This window comes from Cupressus sempervirens, chromosome 2 (genome assembly GCF_028749045.1).
Source record: "Cupressus sempervirens isolate cs-2001-9-10 chromosome 2, ASM2874904v1, whole genome shotgun sequence".
NCBI lineage: Eukaryota > Viridiplantae > Streptophyta > Pinopsida > Cupressales > Cupressaceae > Cupressus > Cupressus sempervirens.
The window spans coordinates 111,234,968-111,261,108 of record NC_143119.1 but is presented as its reverse complement, the minus strand read 5'-3'; the positions used below and the strand labels follow the sequence as shown (position 1 = coordinate 111,261,108).

Here is a 26,141-nt window from a genome sequence, read left to right as displayed (position 1 = left end):
GATATCACACTCACAGGAAAGCTGAAAAAGGGGAACCGAACTCCACTAGAATTTTTTTAAAAATTATATGTTATTTTCTCAATCTTTCTGTCGTGAAAGGCAAGCAGACATCCACAGGGGAGGGGAGAGACTCTTTTTTTTTGTTTCTATCCAGGGAAAGTAATGTTCTTGGAATATTATCCCTGTTATTTTTTTAAATGTCAAGTAACATTTCTGGTGAATTTCCCCTCCTCCACACATTATGAGGATACAGGTAACAATCCCCTAATTAGGGACTTATACCTGAGGCTCAGCAGTTCCGAACTCACAAAACGCAGGAACTAGAAGAGCTGAAATTGATCATCTTTCTGAAAATATTGTGTCAAAAAAGTTATAACTACTATTTTATATTTGGCATGCGATTATACAATTGCTACAGCATTGAGTAAGATACCTATAGCGTTGAAAACTTGGAGATAAGGCTATGAGAACAATGAATGGAGGAATTTTAATGATGTCCATGAGACGAGCAGTCTAAGGGACCAAGAAAATAAATTTATCAATCTACTACAATTTCTCCAAGTTGGCCCTTCTATGGTGGATCCGCATTAAGAAAGTCGTTTTGTGCAATCTTGCCTCTTCAAAAAGTTCATTCATGCTGTTTACCTGTAAGTTGTATGTGAATATCCTCATAAGCTGCAAACTCTTTGATAAAATGCCACTCCGTTTCAACCACCCTTTCATTCCAAAAATTACAGGTTCTTTCCTCCCAACCCTTCTGAGAACTTTACGAGGAAACCTCTTATAAATCAAGGTTTGAGGTAAATGTACGAGTATGGAGATATAATGTAGACATATTGGCACCAAATGATGTGGAAAGGCGTAAAGATGGCACCCTCATATCTATACTCGAGGGTTCTGATGACTGAAGATAATTTATATTGTCATGCATAATTTTTAACAAGCTGAGATGAATACATCCAAAACTAGGATGAGCAGTATTTTTACACGTATTATCACCACAAAATGTGGAAGGGAGTAGGGATGGTGCCCTGATATCTCTACTTGAGGTTTCTGGTGACTGAAACTAATTTATATTGTAACGCAAAATTTTGTATCAAGATGAGATGAATGCGTTCCAAACTGAACACTTGAAGCTTCTATTTACTTTTCTCTGAAACAGTGAAAACACATGAAAAGACTGTTTTCTGTTTTGTAATTAAACCATTAACATAAATTCATTTTGACTGGGAAGACTGACCTAGTGTATGCAAAAAATGCCAAGAGATTTATTTTTAACTAGATGATTTCCCAATAATTCATGAATAGACGTGATATAAAGGAAAAGACCAAGAAACTATATGCTTTTGCTATACAGGCAGAGAATAATGTGGGCTTATCATAGTTTTGACTCAAACCACTCGTAATTTACAATCATAGAAGATATAAGTTTATGCCTGCTGTCAGGAATTATTGTAGATTGTTGTCTTAATTTATGTCTACTTTTCAAGTACAAAATCAGCATTGATCATGTGGAGAGATGAATTGACTCTTGCACTAACACTGATTTCGTTACTGGACCTTTGCCTTTGATGGAGCGGGCAGCAACTGCAAAAATGGCAATAGAACTTATTCAGACTATAGAGCTAAATGTTTGTGTACTTGCTAAAGGCCCATGAGAAGACCATAATCATACCTTCAAACAAAGAACTTAAGCTTTAGCAGAACAACGTACCTGATAGCAGGAAATGAGGGAGGTTATAAAGCCAAAGGCTCCTGTTATACGTGGATTAACTTTCTTGGGAGCCAACTGAAGCAGCCCTACAGCAACCACAATATCCATTGATGATTTAATCAAGTTCAACAGCCGATCATTTGATTGCTTGAGTTTGGAAAGGTACTGATCATTCTGCAAACAAAATAAGCCAAAAAAATTAGCCACCTTTTCTAGCCATATAGCTCAATAGTGTTCCCTAGCCCTGATTCTCTGATTCATAATATAAAAAATATAAGAATAGATTCATTTAATAAACTGCTCTATATTCGTCATGGATTAATGCACCTACCAAATTTCCATAATCAAAAGCAGATGACTGCAATTTATTTCCTGACGTGACTTGCTTGAGCTCTTTTTCTAACTTTTTTATTGATAGAGTCAACCGCCCAATCTCTGAAAGCTGGAAAGCATTCCCATAAACACCAAAAATATTAAAATAAATATTGAACCAAAAAAAATGCTAACACATTTGGAGAGTAGAAACAAATGTAGACCTACTAACCTCTATTAAAGTGGTGCAAACAGAAGAACCCAACCAGCAGAAAAGTGAAATTCTGGAAATAAGGTCAGTACGCTCCTTGTTCTGGAGAAAGAAATCCAATATAAACCACAATTAACATACACACAGTTGACTGACTAACAAAATGATAAAATTGGATTTAGAATGTTATGAAGGTTACTGTTTACCTTGTAGATGCCTGTTCTTCCTGCCCAGACAATTTGATCCAATGCCAGAAATGTTGACAGTAGAGCATTTTTAGACTGCGGGGAAATAAATTCAAGATGAGACTATGTTTAATAAATGTTAGTTTTGAAAAGTGACGAAACAATCCAAATCTGAGCAAAACCACGTTTGGATGACACACACCTTCCCTAGCAAAACAAGAGGAAGAGGGGTTGCCTTTGGTGCTGGAGAAATGAGTGCATGCAAGTCATTCACAAACTGCATGTATGTTCACATATCTCAGTTATCTCATGAAGCTTGTTTTAGACCTCAAGATAATTAAAATAGCATACAGAAATGACAATTCAAAAGCATAGAAAGGAAAACCTTGAAAAGGCGGAAAACTTTCCGTGCCAAGCTTGTTGACTTGTCAACATTTTGTGCTGTACCAGCCTCACCATTGCTAAGGAACTTTGAGCCATATTGAATAGCTCTACATATTTTATCTCTAGCTTCTGCTTTATTCAGGTACAAAACAAGGAGAGCAAGTTCTGCTCTAGCTGTGTCTATTGAGCTCATTACTTCAATACTTCAGAACTTAGTTGCAGCTGTTAACAAGTAGCAAAACTAAATTAAGCATGAAAATTGATCAGCAAGGAGATGAATGAAGCCGAGATGGTGTGAATGTCAAGAACATTTATGTCCATATAAAAAGTAACTGAAGTCTTCCCCGCCACAACCAAAAAGCTAATTGTGTTAAAACTTTTACAAGCATTAATGAAAGGAGAGAAATCTTTTCTCTTTTACCAGATCCATGCTAGAATGAAAGATTGTGGTGCACTAATGAACAGCTTTAGATCTTTATGCTACCAGAATGTTTTAAAATCAAAGATAGAATTTATCAAGTAACTGCAATATTCATTAGTGCCACTTACTATGGTATCTACTTTGTCAGATAAGAAAGTCGTCAAAGGAAAGCACTAGCCTTATAAGTATTTTTGGAACACTCACAATATCATTATCATCCAAGATATAGGATTGCAAGGTTTACATTGATGGCTAGTGAGAACAGAGCAGAGGAAGGCAAAGCAGCAGACGTGCAGGTAGAGGGGCAGATGATCAGTTTTGTTTAGCCCAGTAAGCCTTCTATCCTTCAATGGAGTTTTCATAACTCTCATCCAACTCCAAGGCTGGGGCTTCAGACAAAGATTTCCATCTACTGCTGGAAGAGGGTCCTGCCAGGCAGATTTACTAAACATGCAAAATGCCTCGAATGTTGCATAACTGATGAGATTGTGTTGGAGAGATGATGTAGTGCATGTTTGATTGTCAATTGATCAGTTCCTGTGTTGTCATTGATGTCAACTTGAGGGCAGTCTATTGACTGTTTACCAGAGAGCATTGATCTAGTATCTGCAGAGAGTACAAATCCAGTGTGCGGTGGCTTTGTGTATTGAATTGGAGTGTGTGGTTGATATGGGGGACTCAAAGATGTCTCAAGATGATGTATGTACAATTTCATGTACTGCACACAAGTATGGAGAATGCTATGATAGAATGAAGTGTGACAGTTTTACCAGGTTGAACAGTTTATGAGAGACAGTGAATGATTAGATTGGTCTATCAAATCTATGATGATTCAGATTTTGTAATTCAGAATGTATGATCTATTCTCGGTTATTTGATCATTGTTACAATCATGCGTTATTTGGTTTACAGGAAGACATGTTTTGGATCAGATGAAGTATGTTCAGGAGAAAATGTAAGAACACTTAGAACAGTTTTCAATCCTCAGTTGCTAGTGTTTGGCTTGATTCCAGCAGATCTTTCATGATATAAAGTTAAGTGATGATGTGGCACTATTAGGTTATGTCATATCAGTCATACATTAGTCATTCTGATCGTATTTCTTGAAGTCGTGTATGTTCATTAGAAAAAGTGCAAAAGGTCAGATGATCTTTGTTGAATCGATATGCAGTTCAAATTAGTGATTGTGTGGATATGGTAAAGGACAGATTAGGGTTTGGTAACACGTTTTGGTGGGCCTTATTCAAGCATGAAACATTTTGGTTAGGGCACTAGCCACCATAGAGATTGAATTTATTATTATTCATATGACAGAAAGGTGTAATTGCACGTGTGATGATCGTGAATGGTGTGAAAGGTGTAGTTGCACGTGTGACGATCGTGAATGGTGTGTGCCATCAAGCCGGTAGTTGAATTCCTGCAATCAGAGATCTGCACAAGCAATTGAGAAGTGTTATTTCCACATCACTTTCCTTGTTGAATCCTAACAAGTTATCAAGTCTAGATCCCTTAATTGGGTCACTCTTAACTTGACTTAGAACTCCTCCTATGAGGCTACTCCTAACAGAGTAAAGCTCCTAACATGGCTGGAGGCAAATCCCTTAACCGGGTGACTCTTAACAGAGTCTGCTCCTAACAGGGCAACTAATTACTGCAGTAGTGAGAATTTGTAGTACTATATCCCACCGTGGTTTTAAATACTTGTGTTAAAGTTTTGCATGTAGATGTTTAATTTACTTTTCTGCTATATAATTATTTCAATTACATGGTATATGTTGTGGAAAGTATTGGTGAAAGTATCTAAGTTTTTTATTACACTGATTAACCACCCACCCCTCACCCCCTCTCTTCCCCTCCTTCTTAGTGTCTCCTAATATTAAGATCAAACACTCTTTCTCGTATTCTGATAGAGAGGCTCCTTGCTATGGATAAGCTCCAGAAAATCTATTAGGTACCAACATTGGTGAGGGTGATCTGGAGACTATTGTCAGGGGCAATGAAAAGTAGAGCAGACCAGAGGAAGAGCGGTCTAGGAGTCTACTACCAAGGCAATGGGAAGTCTGTTTTCTAGCAATAAGGAACAGTTAGAATCAGTTTTCCTCTCCTTAGAAGAGATCTCAATAAATCTAGTTACAAATACACTGGATCTGATCCTCTCTGATGTTTGTGCTGATTAGCTTTCAAAGAATCTGAAAATGGATCTCTAGTGCACAAGTTTATGGTATAAGATATATGCTAGCATAAATTATTATTTGTGTTACCCTTGAATGGTCCACAATTATTTTTGGTACATGGTCATGTAATAATACGTAAGTGTTAAACAAGAGTCGTGCCTTGTAGATATTCAGTTGTCAATATTAATCCTCTCAGTTTTCTTGTTTCAAAAGTCTTTTGATTGAACAGACCCACGAACTTGAACATTGAACACTTTGTTCGGTGTTCAAGGTTTCAAGGTTCAAGGTTACCGGGTACCTTAGTCATTTTAAGGAAGTCAGTCATGTTTGGACACTAATGCTTATCACCAGAATGAACGTGAACATTGAACACTTTGTTCATTTGTTCAAAGTTCAAAGTTCATGGTGCATTTTCGTTGCAAGTCAAGTCATGAGAATAGTTTCCAATATTTTGTGACCTTTGAACTTGAACATTGAACTGCCTCATAGTTCAATCGTTCATTTTCACCCAGTCATAAAGATGCATGCTCCCAGTGCCACGTGTCTTTTAGACAACTCAACAGCAGCACAAGTTGCTAAATCTACGGAAAAGATATGCATTAATGAGGAGTTAAGGGTAATAATGATAAAGTATGTGGTAGTGCGTGTGGAACTTGGGTGAGTTGGTAATGATCGTAACTCCTGACTTGTCACCAATCATGTCATCCGTATGTATCCTTCAAGTCCAGATTTCATGTTTTAAAAGCAACTTGCCTTGTTTTCATTCCTTGTTATTTCCACTTCTGGGTAAATGGTTTGTCTCGTCTAGGTGTATGCGGCAATAGTTTGAGCTTTACCTTCCTACAAATCTGCATGCGCTAAGCCTGGTGAGTCCCTAGTCCTTCACTTTCAAGGTGTCATTTCCTTCTACATTTCTTTAAGATTGTACATTTGTTCTGTATCCTTTTATTCTATTTGTTTCCTATTATGGCTACCCCTTTTCGTCCAAAACTCCCTGACAAGATTAGAGAGTCAATGATAAGTAGCGTCCTCCCTAACATGGAAGACACCTTCCTCACCAATGAAGATATGAACAGACTACTAGCTAGGTTTGCAAATCCACCACCCGGCTCTATATCTCAAAAGGTCGCAGATAGTGGTCTATTGTAGGCGTCCACATTTTTAAAGGCTTTTCCTTGTCCTGAATTAGTCCTAGCTTGTAGGGATAGATATGATGCTACTGAGAAATGTATTCATGCTTTCAATGGCGAAATCCTGGTATACGTGAGCAGAGTTGTTGTTATGGGTGCTTTGAGAATTCCTCCGCGAGAAGTATACGAAGACTGGACCATCAGTTCCTCCTATGCTCAGTTTTCCACAAATGTCACAAAGTCGAACAACAATATCGCTAAGAGTTGGCTCTTCAAGTCTGAAAGAGGGGGTTATCGCCTTGCAAAACCTTTGACTAGAGAGCATATGATCCCCGAGATTAAGGATGTTATTACATTGCTAAACAAGGTAAAAGGAAATCCTCACACCTTCCATTGGGAAAACTGGATGTATTTCTTTGTTCAGACTATTCTAGGGGAAGATAAATATATTGATTGGATGGATATAATAGCGACTAGGTTGCAAGAGGAACTTTCTCAGTCCTCTGAAACTGCTGGTTTTTACATGACCTCCTACTTGTTCTACATCCTAGCTTGTAGCAAAGAGTGGAAGGGCCTTCCACACTCAGATTGGAACCCAAGTATGCCCATTTATGAATATTACCCACTCTTGTAGAAGAACAAAAGCCTGATGGATTCAAGATAGTCCAGGACACGTTTTTAGCCAAATTGGTGTTTGAGTTACAAGGGAGAGAAAACATGAGATAAGAGGCCACTAAGTTGATCGACATTTATAGCATTTACTTCACCCAATTTCCATGGTTCACATATCTCAGAATTGGGGGTTTTGAACGTAAACCACTGAGGCTTCCCCGACATTGCCTAGACCGTATGGTGCTAATCGAAGTGTGCAGATAGTTGGTGGAGGTCGAAAAATGTTGTAAGGCAAGGAAAGGTTCGAGATATAACTTCCCCATTGAGCTTGGATATTACAAATGCAAAACCATTCAAGATGCTCTCAAACTCAAAACAGAGATCAAATCCCTGAACTTATTGACCTACTCCCCTAGGCTAAATTTTGAAAAGCTAGGAATTTTCCGTGAAGTATTCTGAACTTGCTTCTAACGCACACATACCCCATTTAGAGGATTTTTGGGCCAACTGTCAAACTGATTTTGAAGTCAGGAAAAAGCTCTGGTCTAGGTTAATTCTGTCGCAAATTAAGGATTTCAATCTCCCATTTGATATCTCAAGGGTGACTAAGGAGGATGAAGAAGTTGTGGACCTTGTCTACATTGAGAAAGTTAGTTGAAGCCTATCTCTTACCAGAGATTGATTGGTCAGTGCCAGAAGAGGATGATTTACACACAAGAACTTCACCTGTCTTAGCCCGAACAGAGCAATGGCTCACAAGCAAAAGGAATTCAAGAATAGGAGCTTGTAATGTTCAAAGGATTCAATCTTGTTCAGGTTCACCTTTGGTTGTTTCTAGTTCTAAAAAAATGGTTACTTCACCCACTGCAAGTAAGTCAAGGCTTAGTGTTGAACCTGAACTACATGTTCAAGGTTTAGTTCACCTCCCTGTGTCTATCAAGTGGACGCGTTCTAGCAGCCAAAGAAAGCGGGAACAGTCAAAGAAATTGAGCTTGCCCCATGATGAGCCTACAGCTATAGAGCTAGATGTGGTGGAAGATAAAGAAGAAACAGGGGAATCTCTCATCGACGAAATGGAACAGGGCTGTCAACAAATCATAGAAGGTGCCACCACATTAGGTGCGATGTCTCTCAGTCCTACACCCATGCTACAGACTCCTCCCCTTAAGGATAATCATCTGGTGCCTAATTGGTTCAAGTTGTCTGTGAGCAAGAAGAGAAGTTTAGTACTAGCAACCCTCCAAGTCGGAGACATGGTCAACAAATGCTTTGGGAAGACCCCTAACCCGAAAAGCCCAAGATAGAAACTATATTGAACATTGATGATGAAACAGGGCAGTGGGTAGCAGAGGTTATGAAGCCAACAATCAGGAAAAGCATATAGGAAATACAACCTCAAGACTATGCAGTAGAAAAGACCATCCTCGGCCCTACTTCAAGGGCTACTGACATGAAAATTTGGAGTGTAGGGAATGCCCAAATCTCTCATCGAATATGGAAAGACCAGAGGGACAAGCAAGAATTAAAACAATCCCAGCGGAAGATCGCTGAGTACATACACAAGCTACAGAGCTCTCATGCGAAAGCTTTGCCTAATGCTATTACAGTTATTGATGTGGAATCTCCTTTGAACAAAAGCTTCCTTGAACAGGTCAAGAGAGAGTGTTCAATTGCCCAAGCGTATAACAAATGGCTAAGCGTTGTGCACACTCAAGCAACCCATTACTTTTCTTATTTCACTAATACTAGTGAGAGGGCAAATAAGTTAACCACAGCCTTGGATTCAAAAATGAATGCTTGGGAGTCTGAGAAGATCAAATGAGACGAGTACATCATTAATATCACTAAAGTTCAAGAGTATGGCATCGATAAGTTCGTGAAGGAGAATCCAGAGGCTAAGGTTGACGTTGACTTCTTGTTCATTGCCCACGCCAACTTGAAATGGAGAAACATAATAATGGAGCAGGCACTGGATGAATGTTCTGAGCTATTAAAGGAGGTGGGCTGCCTAAAGGAAATCTTAATGGCTGACGTAAAATGCATCAATGTGAAAATCATGTGGAATGAAGACCACATTGAAAAACTTCCTAAAGAGGTAGAGGCAGCCTTCTTCGCAAGAATCAAGCCGTTGAAAGAAACAAGTGAGGTATCGGTACATGATTTAACCATAGTTGCCAGGGCGGACTCTATGATGATTATTTGCACTGACCACCTGGAGGTTCAAGATAAGAAGTTGGATCACATTGGCCTAATCATGAAGATGTGGAAACTCGGGCTGGAACAGTTAGGCGTTCCACAGCAGTAAGAACTTGTCGGTTTCCTCGCTGCCCATAGAGTGTGGAAAGAAATCGAAAGCGGTGGCTCTGACGCCCACGAACCACAAGCTATGAGTAGCACAGCTGGAGCTTGAGAGAAGACAAAGAGACGCTCTCTTTCTTTTATTTTTAGTTAATACGTTTATAAACTCTGCTGGTGTTTTACAAGGAACGTTTCAACTCCCTGCGTGGAGTTATTTTTGGTTGGAATTTAGAAAGCCCGAAGTGGCTAAATATGTAATATTTTAAGTGATCTTAAGCATTGGCTCTCTGGATTTTCTTAGATAGTTCTTTGGTTAAGTAAGTATAGTTAGCTGCTTTTGTGTTTTATGAACAAGAAGTTAATGATAATAGACACTGATCATTTGGTTATTTCTATGGCATCAATCTGATAATCATGTGGTTATCTTATTGGTTTACGGAGTTTGTGTGAGGTTCATGCCATATAGATGCTATTTCATTGATTTTGTCATTGCTGTTTTATCTTTCAGTTTGTTCTAGTGAGCTTGATCAAATTCGAAATTCCAAATAGTGTGTCGTATGGCATATGTTTGATTACAGTTATTCAAATATGCAATGTTCTTTTCTGGTTATAAAAAGGATGTTTACATCTTTCCTTAAGTTCTTTCTGGTTAAAAGAATGACAATAATGATTCATCTGTAGAAAGAGTTATATTGCAAATCATTTTAGAAGGAAGCTGTGCCTTTGAAACACAGAGAGTCTTCGCAATTATAAAGACTCAATTGTTGTGAAAGTGGGTTTTTCTTGCAAATAAAGCATAAGTAGCTGGGGGGGAAAGCCATTCACTAACAATTTGGATGGAGTTAATCCACAGAAACATCAAGTGTCCCTCTCCATCTTTGTTGTCTAGACTTTAGAGGCTTACTACATGTATTTTTTAGTTTGCAAAGCATCAAGATTTTACTGGAACAATGGCTCTGGTTTTGTGGAACAGTGATGTGCTGGTACGCCTTTGAAAGCCCTTTTGTTGGTCTAAAGGTTGAAACTGTTATTAGGGTTCAACGTTGGATTTTTGTATACATTCCCAATTGTAATGTGAAATCAGGAAATGACTAAGCTGTTGGCAAAGAAAATTGGAGATTTTATTAAGATTGATATGGGGTGAGAGGATTTCGAAAACAATTTTACTAGGGTTTATAATGTTGTGTTATTGTAGGCATTTCAAAACCTATTTTGCATTCCATTCACATTTTATTTGCACTTGGAATGTGAATTCATTTTTTGTATTTGAAGGAATAACAATTAGATGGTATGGGTGCAATGAGATTGGGTAGAAGATTTTTTAGTTCTATTCTCCTAAGCATCCAGGGTCCAGTTTAGTTCATTAAGAAAAGTAGATCCCCTGATGTGGAAAGCTAGACAAGTATTTCTTGCAGCAGAACCAAAGTTGTTTTATGGTAGGTCAGGAGGATGGCACTATGATTCCTTCGTAAGCTCAATCTAAAAAGACTCTGACTGTCCCAAATTCATTGATAGAGGCATTCAGAATCTTGCCTCTAAGGTGTTGCAGAAGCAGGGTCAAGAGATGGAAGTTTACTTAGAGCTCATCTAATGAAGTAGAATCACACTGTTTTAAGCACAAGGATCTGGTATTATTTAAAGACCTCCTGCCAGCCTTTGTAATGTCCCCTCTTTAGTTCGACATGGCATTGATCATGGATTTGCCTATTCCAGACTCTCGTAGGCAAATGGTGTGGAAAGAGAGTCAATTCTGCGGATCAGATGGTCATATCTTGCTCTTGAAGAAGTGTTAAGAGGTTATATTTTATCATTATGTGATATTGGGGCCTACATGTTATAATTTTAAGTTCAGTCGCACTTTTTATTTTATAAAATTACTTTATTATAAAAAGTGCATTATAATGAGAATTTATAAAGGATGTTTCTAGAAGTTCTAGCAACTTCTTAGAAAAGTGAATAAATAGAGGGCTGGGCCTCTCATTTGGACATGCTTGGATTTGAGAACTCTTCTACTTCTTCATTGTGAAGACATTTGTGGACTTTGGATCTGCAAATTATTATTCGATCTTTGGGAACGAATCACTCCCTTGGATTGGCGACTTTGAGGGTGTGAAATATCACCTGAATTGTTGCATAATTGGAGTTGGTATTCAGCCATCTCATTGGAGCTTATTGAGAATTCGTTGTTAGGGTTTGTTTGGTTGGAATAAGGATTTCAGATTTGCCCTATCATTGGAGAAGCATTTGACAAGAGTTTGAAGACAGAATAGGTGCATTTTTCAGAATTGGCAAAGCAGGGTTCGGAACCACATAATTGCTCATATCTCCTCAACCCCTTGGAGTTATTTTTTATGGTTTTACAGGGTTACTACCTAACCCTAGGCGCCCATTTTCCTTGCATTTGGGGGTCCCAAAACCCTGGTATTATTTTTATCTAGCAGCCGTACAGGTACAGCCTGGTACGGCCCTGCTAGTTTGGGCAGCAGCTGCAAATTAAGGACAGTTTGGGGGTGCGGTTGGAGGTCTTCATCAATGATTTGCATCAGAACGTGGTGTTCTTCCATAGTTTTTCAAACCAGATTCTTGCATTCTGAAATATATGTCAATTTTTGGGTAAATTTGCTGTCATACAGTCATTGTAATAATCAGTCCAGAATTGGTAATAAAACAATTTCAGAATTTATTGCATTGTAATTGAAATATCGTTCAAAGGCTTTATATATATTGTAATTCTGCGATTATATTCTGAAAGTATCAAATCTGAAATTGCCATATTTTGAATATTGTTACTGTTATTATTCATTACACGCCAAGTGTTTGACAAAATTCCTAAGTTCAGTTTGAGGGTTTCAGTGGCCTTTATAGAGAGGGTCATTACAGTGGTATCAGAGCCAAAGTCCTGCCATCCTGTAGGGAATTTGGAACAGCTGGGGAAGTGTTTGACGAAATGTCAAAACACTAAAATCAGAACATGCGACAGAGGCCTTATAATTTCCGCAATACCATAGCAAGACAAGATAGGATTTCAGACCTGCAGAGCGAACAGTCTAGCTCATCTATCCAGGTGGACATAGAATCCAGTCATACAGACACAGGGGAGGTATTTTTTGATCAAGACTACGACTACAATATGGATAGAGGTGGGAATCTTGGTCCAGATCAGCGAGAGGAAAGATTTTTACAGTTATTAGACACTTTGGCACAGGGACAGCGATTAGCAGAACAGAGAGCACAGGAACAAAACCAGAGAATGGAGCTTATGATGCAGATGATGGCTCGACAAATGGGGTTGAACGCTGACACAGGTGGAGGAAATAATCAGAATGGTCACAATCAGAATGGGAATAATCAGGATGAGATACATAATGGAGGCGAACAAATTGGGAACAATCTCGGTCATGCCCCCCAGCAAGCTAGGACAGTGAGTTCGAGGCCTATGATTCCTACGTTCCTTCCTAGAGCTCCAGAGCAGCCGGTACCAGAACCCCAGATCACTGACATACAAGATCAGCTGAGGAGAGATTGGGAAGCAGGAGGTCCAGATTTTACAGCTGCAATCACCTTTAGAGAGTATATGGATGTGCGGATGAAGCATATGCCCCGTGGACAAGACAGGACTCAGAGCTATGAGCTACGAAAGTAAGTAGGAAAACTACAGTTACCATATTATGATGGCTCGGGGAAGTCTACAGCAAGAGCTTGGGTTCAAAAGCTTGACACATACTTTCAATTGAACCCTATGTCCGAGGAAGAAGCTATTAAGTATGCAGCAATTCACTTGGATGGGTTAGCACACGAGTGGTGGCATCATGGTATGGTCACTATGGGTCATGCACACATTACTTCGTATGTGGAGTTTACGGAGAGACTAATTGAACGTTTTGATAAGAAAGATCCAGAACTCCATTTCAAGGAATTAGCCCAGCTTAAACAGTGGGGATCATTGGAAACATACATTTCAAAGTTTCAGAAACTTGCAGTGTTAGTAACAGATGTATCTGAACGAAGGCTATTGGTTTTATTTATGGATGGGTTAGTTGATCCGTTGAGAGGGTGGATTAAAGCTCTCAACCCTCCCACTTTGCAGGAAGCCATTAAGAAAGCTCGTGACATGGATTCCTCTTCAGCTTCTAAAAATAAATTTCAGGCAAAGAGTTTCCCTTCAGGAAAAGATAAGGACAGGAAATCCTTTCACAGAGAGGCACAGCTACCTAAGGAAGAAAGTAAGAGGCTGGACAAGGAGACACTTAATGACTTGCGAAGGAAGAAGCTATGCTTTTATTGCAAAGGCCCATATGAGTACGGCCATGACTGTCCTATGAGGCCAAAAGGGAAGGCCAACCGGGCAATGTGGGCTTATTACGAAGGCTCAGATTCAGATGGTTCAGAACATCATGATGAGGATCCTGATGAAGCAGAGGGAGAGCAGGAGATAGACAGTGCAGGGCAAAAGCAGGAAACAGAGCTACATTTACAGGAAGCACGACTCTCTAGTATCCAGAGAGAGGGATCTTTCAGACTTCGGGGGGTCTTGGCTGGACAGAAGGTTATTACATTGTTGGACACAGGTGCCACGCATAATTTCATTGATGCACAATTCGTAGAGAAGTGTGGACTCATTACTGAGGAGTTCGAGGGACTAAGAGTCAAGGTAGCTGATGGATACACTCTTCGTTGTGACAGGATGGTACAAGACTTACCTTTGCGCTTGAACAACTATGAGTTTAAGGCGGACTATCATGTGGTCAACATGGGTGACATGGACATAGTACTTGGAATGCAGTGGCTACATTCATTGAAGGTGGTTACCCTGAGATTAGAGGATATGGAGATACAATTCGAAATGAATGGTAGGACTCATGTGCTAAAGGCTATCCGTAATGGAGACATCAGGACTATCTCATTTAGGCGGCTGGAGAGATTAACTAGGCATAATGATATAGAGTGGGCAGCAGTTTGTACTTTGATACCTACACAGGAGGAGCAACATAAGGCGGAATATCATCCTGATATTCAGAAGTTGAGGATTAAGTACGAAAAGGTATTCAGTGAGATTCCATCAGGCAGGCCACCGAACAGAGGCATTGAGCATATTATTGAGCTAGAGGAAGGTGCTAAACCTATCATGATCACACCATATCGACATCCAAAGCGACTCAAGCATGAGATCGAAAGGACCATTGAGGAGTTGCTAGCGATGGGGCACATCCGACCCAGTAAGTCACCTTTTGCATCTTCTGTTGTTTTGGTAAAAAAGAAGGATGGAACGCTTCGGATGTGTATTGATTACAGGGCATTAAATAAGAGAACCATTAAGAATAGGTATCCTATTCCTCGCATTGATGAGTTGATAGATGAATTGCATGGGGCCTGTTATTTCACGAAAATTGATTTGAGATCAGGATATCACCAGATCAGAGTCCGTGAACAGGATAGTGAGAAAACTGCTTTCAGATGTCATTGTGGGCACTTTGAGTTTGTAGTCATGCCTTTCGGCCTGACCAATGCACCTGCCACTTTCCAGTCCACTATGAACAGAGTTTTCCACCATCAGTTGAGGAAATTCGTGCTGGTGTTTTTTGATGACATTTTGATCTATAGCCGATCATGGCAGGAGCATCTAGAGCATTTGGAGACGGTGTTGAGCATTCTACAGAAGGAGTCCTTGTATGCAAAGGAGTCCAAATGTGACTTAGGGATGACCGAGCTGTTATATTTAGGACACATCATTAGTGCAGAGGGAGTGCGGATGGATCCTGAAAAGATTCGCGCTATTGTTGATTGGCCTCCACCAGAGAACCTTACACAGTTGAGGGGGTTCCTTGGTTTATGTGGTTTTTATCGCAGGTTTGTCAATAGCTACTCACGACATGCAGCTCCCATGACAGATTTACTGAAAAAAGGGGAATTTGTGTGGACTCAGAAGGCACAGGACTGTTTTATGAGATTTAAGGAGATAATGACTACGTGCCCAGTTCTAGCATTGCCTGATTTCACGAAGCCATTTGAGCTTCAATGTGATGCATCTGGAGAGGGAGTGGGTGCTGTACTTATGCAGAATAAGCACCCCATAGCTTATGAGAGTAGGAAGCTCAGAGGCCCTGAGTGTTCATTCAGTATATATGATAAGGAGATGTTGGCCATCATGCATGCTTTGGCCAAATTCAGACAATATCTTGTGGGTAGCAAGTTTTGTATTAAAACTGATCATAACAGTCTGAGGCATTTCTTGGGACAGCAGGACCTGAATGATCGCCAACAAAAGTGGGTAAGTAAGTTGCAGGCATATGATTTTGACATCTCGTATGTCAAGGGAACTCAGAATGTTGTTGCAGATGCTCTATCTCGAAGGCCACACCTCACTCTTATGGTTCAGATATCAGAGGATTGGCGACACTTGATTATAGCAGAGTATGCCAGGGATACATGGGCCTCCGATATAGTAGAGGGAACAGTGATTGATACCAGATACACACTTGTAGATGATTTGATCATTTACAAGAACAGGATTTACCTAGTCCCAGGATCGAAGGTTAAGCAACTGATTATGAGAGCACTTCACGACTCACCGACAGCAGGCCATCCCAGGTACTTCAAGACTTACAAGTCAGTTCGAGAGCGGTTCACTTGGAAGGGGCTGAAAGCTGATGTTTTGCAGTATGTTCGAGAGTGTCTTGTTTGCCAGCAAAACAAACAAGAACACAGCTATCCGGCAGGGCTCCTACAGCCACTTCCGATTCCCGACAGGAAGTGGGAGTGCATCTCCATGGACTTTATCACAGGTTTGCCCAAGGTACAAGGACGAGATTGTATTTATGTGGTGGTAGATAGATTAACGAAATATGCTCATTTCTTTCCTATCACCACTACACACTCAGCAGCTCAGGTGGCAGAGGTTTTCTTTCGGGAGGTTTTCAGATTGCACGGCTTGCCTCAGAACATTGTGAGTGATAGGGATAGCCGTTTCATGAGTCACTTTTGGCAGGAGGTATTCCGGTTATGTGGCACGGAGCTTACACCTAGCACTAGCTATCACCCACAAACCGATGGTCAGACAGAAATTGTGAACAAATGGGTGGAAGGGTATTTAAGGAATTATGTGGCAGCTCAGCAGCGAGCTTGGGTCAGATGGATATATCTCTGCGAGTATTGTTACAATACTACATATCATATGACTATACAGATGACACCCTTCATGGCACTTTACGGTTATGAAGCACCTAGTTTCTTGGATTTGTTGTTGAGCGACAGCCGGGTACCCAGTGCAGGTGAATTATTACAGGAGAGTAAGGATATAGTTGCTACCCTCAAAGACAATATTGCAAGAGCTCAGAACCAGCAGAAGCAGTATGCAGACCAGAAGAGAACTGAGCGTAGTTTTGAGGTAGATGATATGGTTTACCTCATGTTGCAGCCATACAGGCAATCTACTCTTAAGAAGAGTGGTGCAGAGAAACTTAAGCCACGCTATTATGGACCATTCAGGATTATCAGGCGAGTTGGTGAAGTGGCTTGTGAGTTGGAGCTTCCCGCAGACAACAGAGTGCACAATGTGTTTCATATGTCACGCCTCAAGAAGGCGTTGGGTCAGAATGTGGTGCCTTCTGCAGTATTACCTCCTTTAGACGATGAGGGAAAATTGATTTTAGTACCAGAATCCATCCTGGAGAGCAGAGAAAAGCAGCTTCGTAGAAGGGTGATCAGAGAATACTTGGTTAAGTGGAAAGATTTACCTGTTGAGGATGCTACTTGGGAGGGGGAGGCTATTTTGCAGCACCCGGCGTTGAGATTGCTTGAGGCCAAGCAATTTCAGGAGGGGCGGACTGTAATGTCCCCTCTTTAGTTCGACATGGCATTGATCATGGATTTGCCTATTCCAGACTCTCGTAGGCAAATGGTGTGGAAAGAGAGTCAATTCTGCGGATCAGATGGTCATATCTTGCTCTTGAAGAAGTGTTAAGAGGTTATATTTTATCATTATGTGATATTGGGGCCTACATGTTATAATTTTAAGTTGAGTCGCACTTTTTATTTTATAAAATTACTTTATTATAAAAAGTGCATTATAATGAGAATTTATAAAGGATGTTTCTAGAAGTTCTAGCAACTTCTTAGAAAAGTGAATAAATAGAGGGCTGGGCCTCTCATTTGGACATGCTTGGATTTGAGAACTCTTCTACTTCTTCATTGTGAAGACATTTGTGGTCTTTGGATCTGCAAATTATTATTCGATCTTTGGGAACAAATCACTCCCTTGGATTGGCGACTTTGAGGGTGTGAAATATCACCTGAATTGTTGCATAATTGGAGTTGGTATTCAGCCATCTCATTGGATCTTATTGAGAATTCGTTGTTAGGGTTTGTTTGGTTGGAATAAGGATTTCAGATTTGCCCTATCATTGGAGAAGCATTTGACAAGAGTTTGAAGACAGAATAGGTGCATTTTTCAGAATTGGCAAAGCAGGGTTCGGAACCACATAATTGCTCATATCTCCTCAACCCCTTGGAGTTATTTTTTATGGTTTTACAGGGTTACTACCTAACCCTAGGCGCCCATTTTTCTTGCATTTGGGGGTCCCAAAACCCTGGTATTATTTTTATCTAGCAGCCGTACAGGTACGGCCTGGTACGGCCCTGCTAGTTTGGGCAGCAGCTGCAAATTAAGGACAGTTTGGGGGTGCGGTTGGAGGTCTTCATCAACGATTTGCATCAGAACGTGGTGTTCTTCCATAGTTCTTCAAACCAGGTTCTTGCATTCTGAAATATATGTCAATTTTTGGGTAAATTTGCTGTCATACAGTCATTGTAATAATCAGTCCAGAATTGGTAATAAAACAATTTCAGAATTTATTGCATTGTAATTGAAATATCGTTCAAAGGCTTTATATATATTGTAATTCTGCGATTATATTCTGAAAGTATCAAATCTGAAATTGCCATATTCTGAATATTGTTACTGTTATTATTCATTACACGCCAAGTGTTTGACAAAATTCCTAAGTTCAGTTTGAGGGTTTCAGTGGCCTTTATAGAGAGGGTCATTACAGCCTTGAGGATTATAGCTTGTTTGCATGATTTGGTTGTTTTCAGTGGATAATCTTAAGAAGCACAAAGGGAAGAAATCTGAAGTGAAGAGACTGCAGCAAGAAGCAATGCAAGTAATCAACACAGGATCACAATGCACTATAAATATCTTAATTTGCAAGTGTAGGATGCCATTCAATGCATTGTATTGAGTTGGTACTATGTGGATAGTGCCTTATTGAATGTATTTGTTTGGTTTGGATATTTCTTTGTTGCCATTTTGTCTAGACTCTCTATTGCTCTTTCTGATTCATGAAGGTTGTTACTTTTTTTCCTTGGTTCCTTTTGTACATTTTTTACTTAATTTTTACAAGCTTAGTAACTTGTTTGTCCCTTAGGATAGGGTGTCTTTCTTGAATGGCTTTTTTAACTGGAATAAATGACAGTATCTTGAGTGTGTTGGATGTAAAAATGCAAATCATTATTTTGATGAGATATTTCAATCGATCCCTCATAAATTAAAAACAAATCCAAAAACCAGACTGTGCTAATATGCCATTGAAGTGATTTATCCTGCCTATTTTGGACAAATTCAATCCCAATATTGGCTACTTTTTTTAAAATTGTAGCAAGATTGGCATGCCTATAATATACCAAAAAAGGAAAGCATGAATATCTTGGCACATAAGTTTAAATAAGATTATGATGTCGTGCATCGAAATTCCAAGAACAGCTTTTAAAACCTCCAAATATGGCTATAATTGGCAGCACCATATTTATTTATATGGTTTCTCTTGCAAGTTGAGGAAACAACAAAGGGATAGGGAACTTATATCACATATTTTTCATTTCACAACCTGATGGAAATGTTAGTCCATTAGCATAAAATAATGTAAATCACACAAACATTGCAACAAGATTATAATGCAACAAAGACGAAAAGAAGAAGAGCATTCACAATGTAATTTTGCGGAATCTATAAGTGAGAAATTCCTCTGGAAGTGGAAATGATACATAGCTCAGCTATGTGGAGAGCAAGAGACTTCGCAATAAAATTGTACTCAAATGTAAAGTGAACAATCCAATTCAAACTCTATCCACTATACTATTGCCATCCTTTGGGATGCTAAAACTTAAAGAAAAGTATTCCCTTTTTTTTTCCTTTGGATACCTTTCATTACACATTCACAATGCACAACCCCGTGATTTCTTGCCTCTCCAAATACAATGTTCCAAGATTCCCCTCCTTCCCCCATGCCCTCCAACAATATTGCTACTAAAAGTAACAAGTCAATAAAATCTCCAAAAATTTCACTATTGGCCACACCAAGGAAGATAAATTTCATGGATAAGAGATTTAGAACTCCACAATCCAACTGTGGATTATATCAATGTAGTGTCTAACTCCTCTTCCACAACTAATGTGAAGTTTTTAACCTTTTTACCAATCAATTTGAACTATTCCACCTCTTTCAAAATCAACATTGAACTTTGTGTCTCTTAACCAAGCCAATCCTAGTTCAAACTTCCACATAACTTACTCCTTTACTCCATCTTCCAAAACTCTCATAGATGACCTAAGAAGCCATTGTCTTCTATCAATTATACTTTAAGAGTTCTTAATTTTCATGTATATTGAATGCCTATGCCTTCTCCCCCTAGATCTAACCCCCTTTCATTCTCTTTAAACTTGTTCATTTTTCATTGCTTGTTTTTGGATTTGATTGTGTATACAATTTTTGAATTGATGTTTCAGGTCACACTTTGTGAACCATCATCACGGACAAATAGAATTGAACACCTTTTCTTTCTCCTCAAGCTCTAAACCCTATCCATTCTCCTTTAAACTTGTTTTTTTCATTTTTCATTTTTGGATTTGATTGCGTATACAATTTTTGAATCAACTTTCAAGTCACATTCCATGAATCATCATCAAGAACAAATAGAATTGAACACCTTATCCTGCTCCCCCTATATCTAAAGCCCTTTCATTCTCCTTTAAACTTGTTTGTTTTTCATTTCTTGTTTTTGGATTTGATTGTGTATACAATTTTTGAATCGACAGTTCAGGTCACACATTGTTATTTTTTGAATGGATGTTTCTAGGTCACACTCCATAAGAAATATCAATTCAAAAAATGTATACAAAATGTTCACATATGACCTAAAACGTCAATTCAAAAATCATGTACACATTGTGATATTGCTATCAGGATTTAACTATGTAGTTTGAGTCAAACTCATTGACCCACATTTCATGAGCAGTGATTCAACACGAATCCATCTCTCATGAGAATAAAAGGAACACTTAGCAGTCATTGGATCTAAGTGATGCTCACAAAGGTGAAGCACCCACCCATCCCAGTATTACTCCAACTTGAGCATGCTTAACTACGGAGCTTCCTCCATGGTTAAACCCACTTTGCTTGCAACCCCATTTGCAAAATCTTCACCGAGTGTGGTGCCTTATGAAGCATTCATTAGAAAGCCCCTTAAACTCATCAATTGATAAGTAGGAGATATTTCCACAGCAAGTCAAATTGTGATATTGCTATCGAGATTTAACTGTGTAGTTTGAGTCAAACTCATTGACCCATGTTTCATAAGTAGTGATTCAACACAAATCCATCTCTCATGAGAATAAATGGAACACTTAGCAGTCATTAGATCTAGGTGGTGCTCATAGAGGTGAAGCACTAGGACTTCCTAGGAGGTCACCCATCCCAGTACTACTCTAGCTTGAGCGTGCTTAACTACTAAGTTTCCTCCATGGTTAAACCCACTCTACTTGCAACTCCATTTGCAAAACCTTCACCAAGTGTTGTGCCTTATGAACCATTCATTAGAAAGCCCCTTAAGCTCATCAATTGATAAATAGGAGATATTTCCACAACAAGTCAAATTGTGATATTGCTATCAGGATTTAACTGTGTAGTTTGAGTCAAACTCATTATGGGTCAATGAGTTTGACTCAAACTACATAGTTAAATCTTGATAGCAATATCACAATTTGACTTGCTATGGAAATATCTTCTACTTATCGATAGTGTACACAATCAAATCCACAAATGAGTGAAATTGATATGGATTTTGAAAATTTGTTTGCAAAGATTTTTATTTTTTTTAAGCCTAAGTTTTGATAATAGATGTCAGGGATTGTCCACCTAATAATCTCTTCTTTTTCAAGAAAACTAATGATGGATAGCCAATGTTTTATTTACTCTAACAAGAAGTATCCAAACATATATTCATAAGGGAAATCGAACTTTTAGAAGCAAAATTTCCACAACTTAAACTTTTCACTCTGTGACACCCTCATTTGTGTCCACCCCACCTAATGTTTTTTAAGACACATTAAATTTGTTTATGAAAGTCTTCAAAATGGTGTCATGCATGCCAAAGATGCATCCCCTAGTTGTCTCTTGTTCACCCCCCTATATTCTAGATAATGTTGTTGCCTCAACACACTCACGTCCAAATTGAACTCAAGGCCACTAGACTTACAATGCTCAATCTTATTTACGCTTAGTTCTAATTGATCTTGTTTGTCATAAGTATGATTTTGATCTCTAGTTGCTTTGGTGCCAATATTATTTTCTTGCATTATTGCAATTATTAATGAGCCTTGTTCAAACTTGATCTAAGATATCTTTTTTTGGCCCATAATCTCCTCTATATTTTCTCTTGGCTCTAAACTTAGTAATTAAAATTCTATTTCTGTCAGCCTCATTGAGTGCCCATGGGAGTCACTTATTCAAGCTTACACGTGCAAGCTTAAAATCTTTAATTCAAAGCCTATTTCATTGACACGTGTGCATTATCTTGTGTACATTACTCTCTAGTCTCATTGCAGCCCTTGTTGTAACAACCACATTTCCCAAGTCTTAAATAACAACTAGCATATCAAATAAATACAGTAATTACTTCATATTCATAGGAAGACAGTTATATCCGTTATGTTCATGTGAATGAGATTAATGGTTACAATCAGTTAAACGGAAAATTTTCATACCTAAAAATTGAAGACACCATTAATGAATTTAACACAGAATTTAAAATCTACATACCATAGGATTCAACACCGAAATTTGTCTAGGGATGCTTTTGCAAAATCCAGATTAATCCATAAATACTACTTAGGAACAATTAGCTATACCACTTTATCATCACGGCATCACATACCGTTGTATCAATTAGGGCATCAATTACCATTGTATCATTTAGGGCATCACATACCACTGTAGCACTTCTTCTCCTTCCATTGCTAACTATGGGAGTAACATTCAGTTAGGAAAATATGCTCATATTCATTATTCAAATAAATAGAAGACTAAAATAACAATCCATCAGATAAACCTATCTCTTGCATATAGATATAGTCCATGTCCAATTGGAAGATCAACCGATCTAACTGATTGCCAATTATATTGAAAAGAAGAGTTGCTTTCATTTAAGGAAATAACTGAAACGATGATATAAATCAAACCATCTTATCTTCTACTTGAATAAACATCATAAAAGTAAAATACCTGTTACCAATAAATGTATGAATGCTTAACTTATCTTTGTCTGATGCACGTCCTGACATCTTGTGGAGAGGGGAAACATTGTCAGGAGCTTAACCTCCCAACCACAGATCTTAAACTTATTCCCACACTTTCTCTAACTAGAAAGGCCCTCCCTACTCGGAATAGACATGGAACACATTGTCTAGCCACTGAGCATTCTAGTACTTAATTCCACCACTCGACTTGACAATAGAGTATATGAATTGGACAACATGAGTTGCTAAATGGTTCTTTAACCGTAATAGAAACTATTATATCAAATCTGATTCTGTTTTCTTGTTCTTGCAGAACTTTCTCCCACCTCTTCACCCTCTTTCTCAGCCAACCAGCCCGGTGAGTCCTGAGTGTCTAATCATAGAGGCTATGAATTCATTTGCTGAAACTCAGCTGATAGAAAATAATATATATTTTAGTACTGGCACAATACAGTCCTTACGAGTCAAGAAACTTTAGAGGATATAACTCAAATCTAAAAGACCAGCTGAAGCAAAGAGGAAACCATAACAAGACGTGTATTTGGTTCAAACTTAACATGATGAAATAACTTGGTGTGTTGATCAAATGTACTATTCGATAGACTAAAATTACATCAAGGCCGAGCATCATTATTGGAAATCCTTGAAGCTATACTTTCGAATGCAATACGTATACCAAAATAAGATTAGGAGAACTGATCACATAACCTGATCAATGAAAGAAATGGATCTTGTTTAACTCTGAATGGCTAGCTCTCGAAGTCGACTTCTCAAATGCAGAATTCAAGTTCAAATACCATACAAAAATCAGGAATAGAAGCTCAGTTCTACTTCAATATCAATCGCAAGGAAAAGGAAAGAAATAAGAAAAGGGAACAGAAGTAAAATCCAGAATCGTGGTGCTTGCTTTCCAACTTGTGTTCGAACATATAAACATACAAAAATAATGAAGAAGGCTTAAAGGAAGATGCCAAGTGTACTCCTCAATTTTAAAAGAAGATAATCGGCTTCTTGGTTCACCGATTTTAAAAGAAGATGCCAAGTGTACTCCTCGTCTCTTTTAGAGACTTATAATCAAGAGGAAGAATTTGAAGGTCTCCTAATCAAAAAGAATAATTTATAATTTTATATATATATATATATATATATATATATATATATATATATATATATATATATATATATATATATATATATATATATATATACGCATTGTCGTCGGCAAATATTGTGTAGCTGACGGGTTGATGTCATCGGTAAATATTGTGTAGCCGACGGATTGATGCCGTCGGTAAATATTGTGTAGCCAACAGATTGATGTCCTCGGTAAATATTATGTAGCCGACATGTAGCTGACGAGCCCTTCGAGGGGGTATATGTACACCATCCAAAATGGACCTTAATCATCATTGTAATCATCATTGTAAGCACTATGTAATCTCTTCGGCATATATGCGAATAATAAAAGGAGTACTGTTGTGTTACATATTCTTGTCTATTGTCTGTATGCATTAAACTATTTACCCCATACGGTAAACATTTGGCATCGTTGCCCCATGGACCTGGAACAAAGGCAGAGGAATGAAAACTAATGCCGAATCAACTGAACAAAAATAAGAATAAGCTAAAGGAAAAAGATGAAATACGCACAGCACAAGGGAATTTAATTTTGGCACCCGAGCACAGACGAAGGTTTCAGTAGATTGTCGAAGAACACCGAAGCATCGAGGAATTGTTGGAAGAGACTCAACAGCGGTTGGATTTGGTGGAAGAAGCAAGGGAGGAATTTCTTAGCCTGTATACGCCGAGGGAAGAGAATCGAGACGGAAGGGAATTAACTCGCACAGCTCAGAGTGCCGAGGGAGCACGAGCGTGGAGTGAACTCTTCGTCCGCGATACACTTCCGAAACAGACAATTTCGCTTAAAAAAGACCCTGCTTCACCAAATAACACAACTGTTGGAAATAAGACGACTATCCGAAATAGTGCCGGTTTTGGAGTGCAGAGCGCCAGTGTGGGAGAGCAGAACAGCGTCAGTGTTGGAGTGCAGAGCGCCGATGTCGGAATGCAGAACAGCGTTGGTGCTACAATGTTGAGCTACAATGTTTGCCCCTATGCCCCATTCTTTTCTGACAATGCTCCCACCCCTTTGGCGTGCTCCCTACAAGGAAATTCTCCATAGTTAAATCATATTACCATAACAAGTTATTAATCATAAATGATCATAACAGCTAACCCCCTTTTCAATCCCCATGAATTCATGATAAATAACCATTTGAAATAGCTTTAAAATATCATCATAACAGTTAACTAGCATGTTATCTTCATATGAAATCATAACGACTAACCATCTTACCATTTCACATGATTATAACAAATTGTAACTGTTAACCAACTTCACATGAACCTCAACAGCTATATGAACATTTTAAATTGTGCACTTTATTTTGTTGCATGTGTAACCATTAATCTGTAATGTCCCTTTTTCTCCCCTAGTTGCATGTGAGGTTTCCATCAGCCTATTCCTTGGATTTTGAGAGGCTAAAAGAGGGTCTTAGTTCTAATGAAGAGATAAAGAGTGTGAATACAGTGAAGTTTGGTTGGCTTTCTATTTTTAGCATATTACTATTTACAATAGAGCTATTTTGGGTGACTTTATAGCTTCAGTCTCCTCTCGTCATAAATGTGCAACATCTACAATTTCAAGTTTTGGGCAGTTCTTGATATTTTTAATAAGGTAGAATTTGGTACTCATTTCCATTCTCTCTCAACTCAATGCAATACTTTCCAATTTTAGTTTGTTGGGAATATATGTTTGGATGTTTGTTGTCATTGATGTCAAACATCGTGTTCCAAAGGTTTGTTGTTGTTGCTCGAACACTATGGTCCGAAAGCCTGCTATTATTTTATTCTTGGAGTAAGTTTGTGTATTGGACCTTTCGAACAGTGGACGATAAGTGTGTATTTAGTGCTACAGTACAATATATATTTAGAACAATGTTATAGTGCAATGGAAGACAGTCAGAACAGTGGAAGATAGTTATGTAGAGTGCTACAATGCAGTTGAAGACGATCAGAACAATGGAAGACAATTATGTATTATGTGATCTTGTGAAGATAATTTTTCTCTCAT

The 26,141-nt window shown here is 38.6% G+C and overlaps 1 protein-coding gene across 4 annotated transcripts in view; it reads right to left on the bottom strand.

The window, feature by feature from the left end:
• Positions 1-1,316: 1,316 nt before the first annotated feature.
• LOC149571273 (peroxisomal membrane protein 11E-like) overlaps positions 1,317-26,141 on the bottom strand; it is a 69,604-nt gene continuing 44,779 nt past the window's right edge. For 2 of the 4 annotated variants that reach the window (XM_089812831.1, XM_089812830.1), the window contains 7 exons: positions 2,808-3,028; positions 2,625-2,699; positions 2,444-2,518; positions 2,259-2,339; positions 2,046-2,156; positions 1,715-1,888; positions 1,317-1,587 (listed from right to left, as the gene is read on the bottom strand). In XM_089812831.1, the coding sequence (XP_089668957.1) occupies positions 1,552-1,587; positions 1,715-1,888; positions 2,046-2,156; positions 2,259-2,339; positions 2,444-2,518; positions 2,625-2,699; positions 2,808-2,999 (744 nt within the window). In that variant the 5' untranslated portion in view covers positions 3,000-3,028 and the 3' untranslated portion in view covers positions 1,317-1,551. Of the gene's footprint in view, positions 1,588-1,714; positions 1,889-2,045; positions 2,157-2,258; positions 2,340-2,443; positions 2,519-2,624; positions 2,700-2,807; positions 3,048-3,355; positions 4,659-26,141 lie in introns of all 4 variants that reach the window. The other 2 variants (XM_089812832.1, XM_089812833.1) reach the window with 2 other exon arrangements.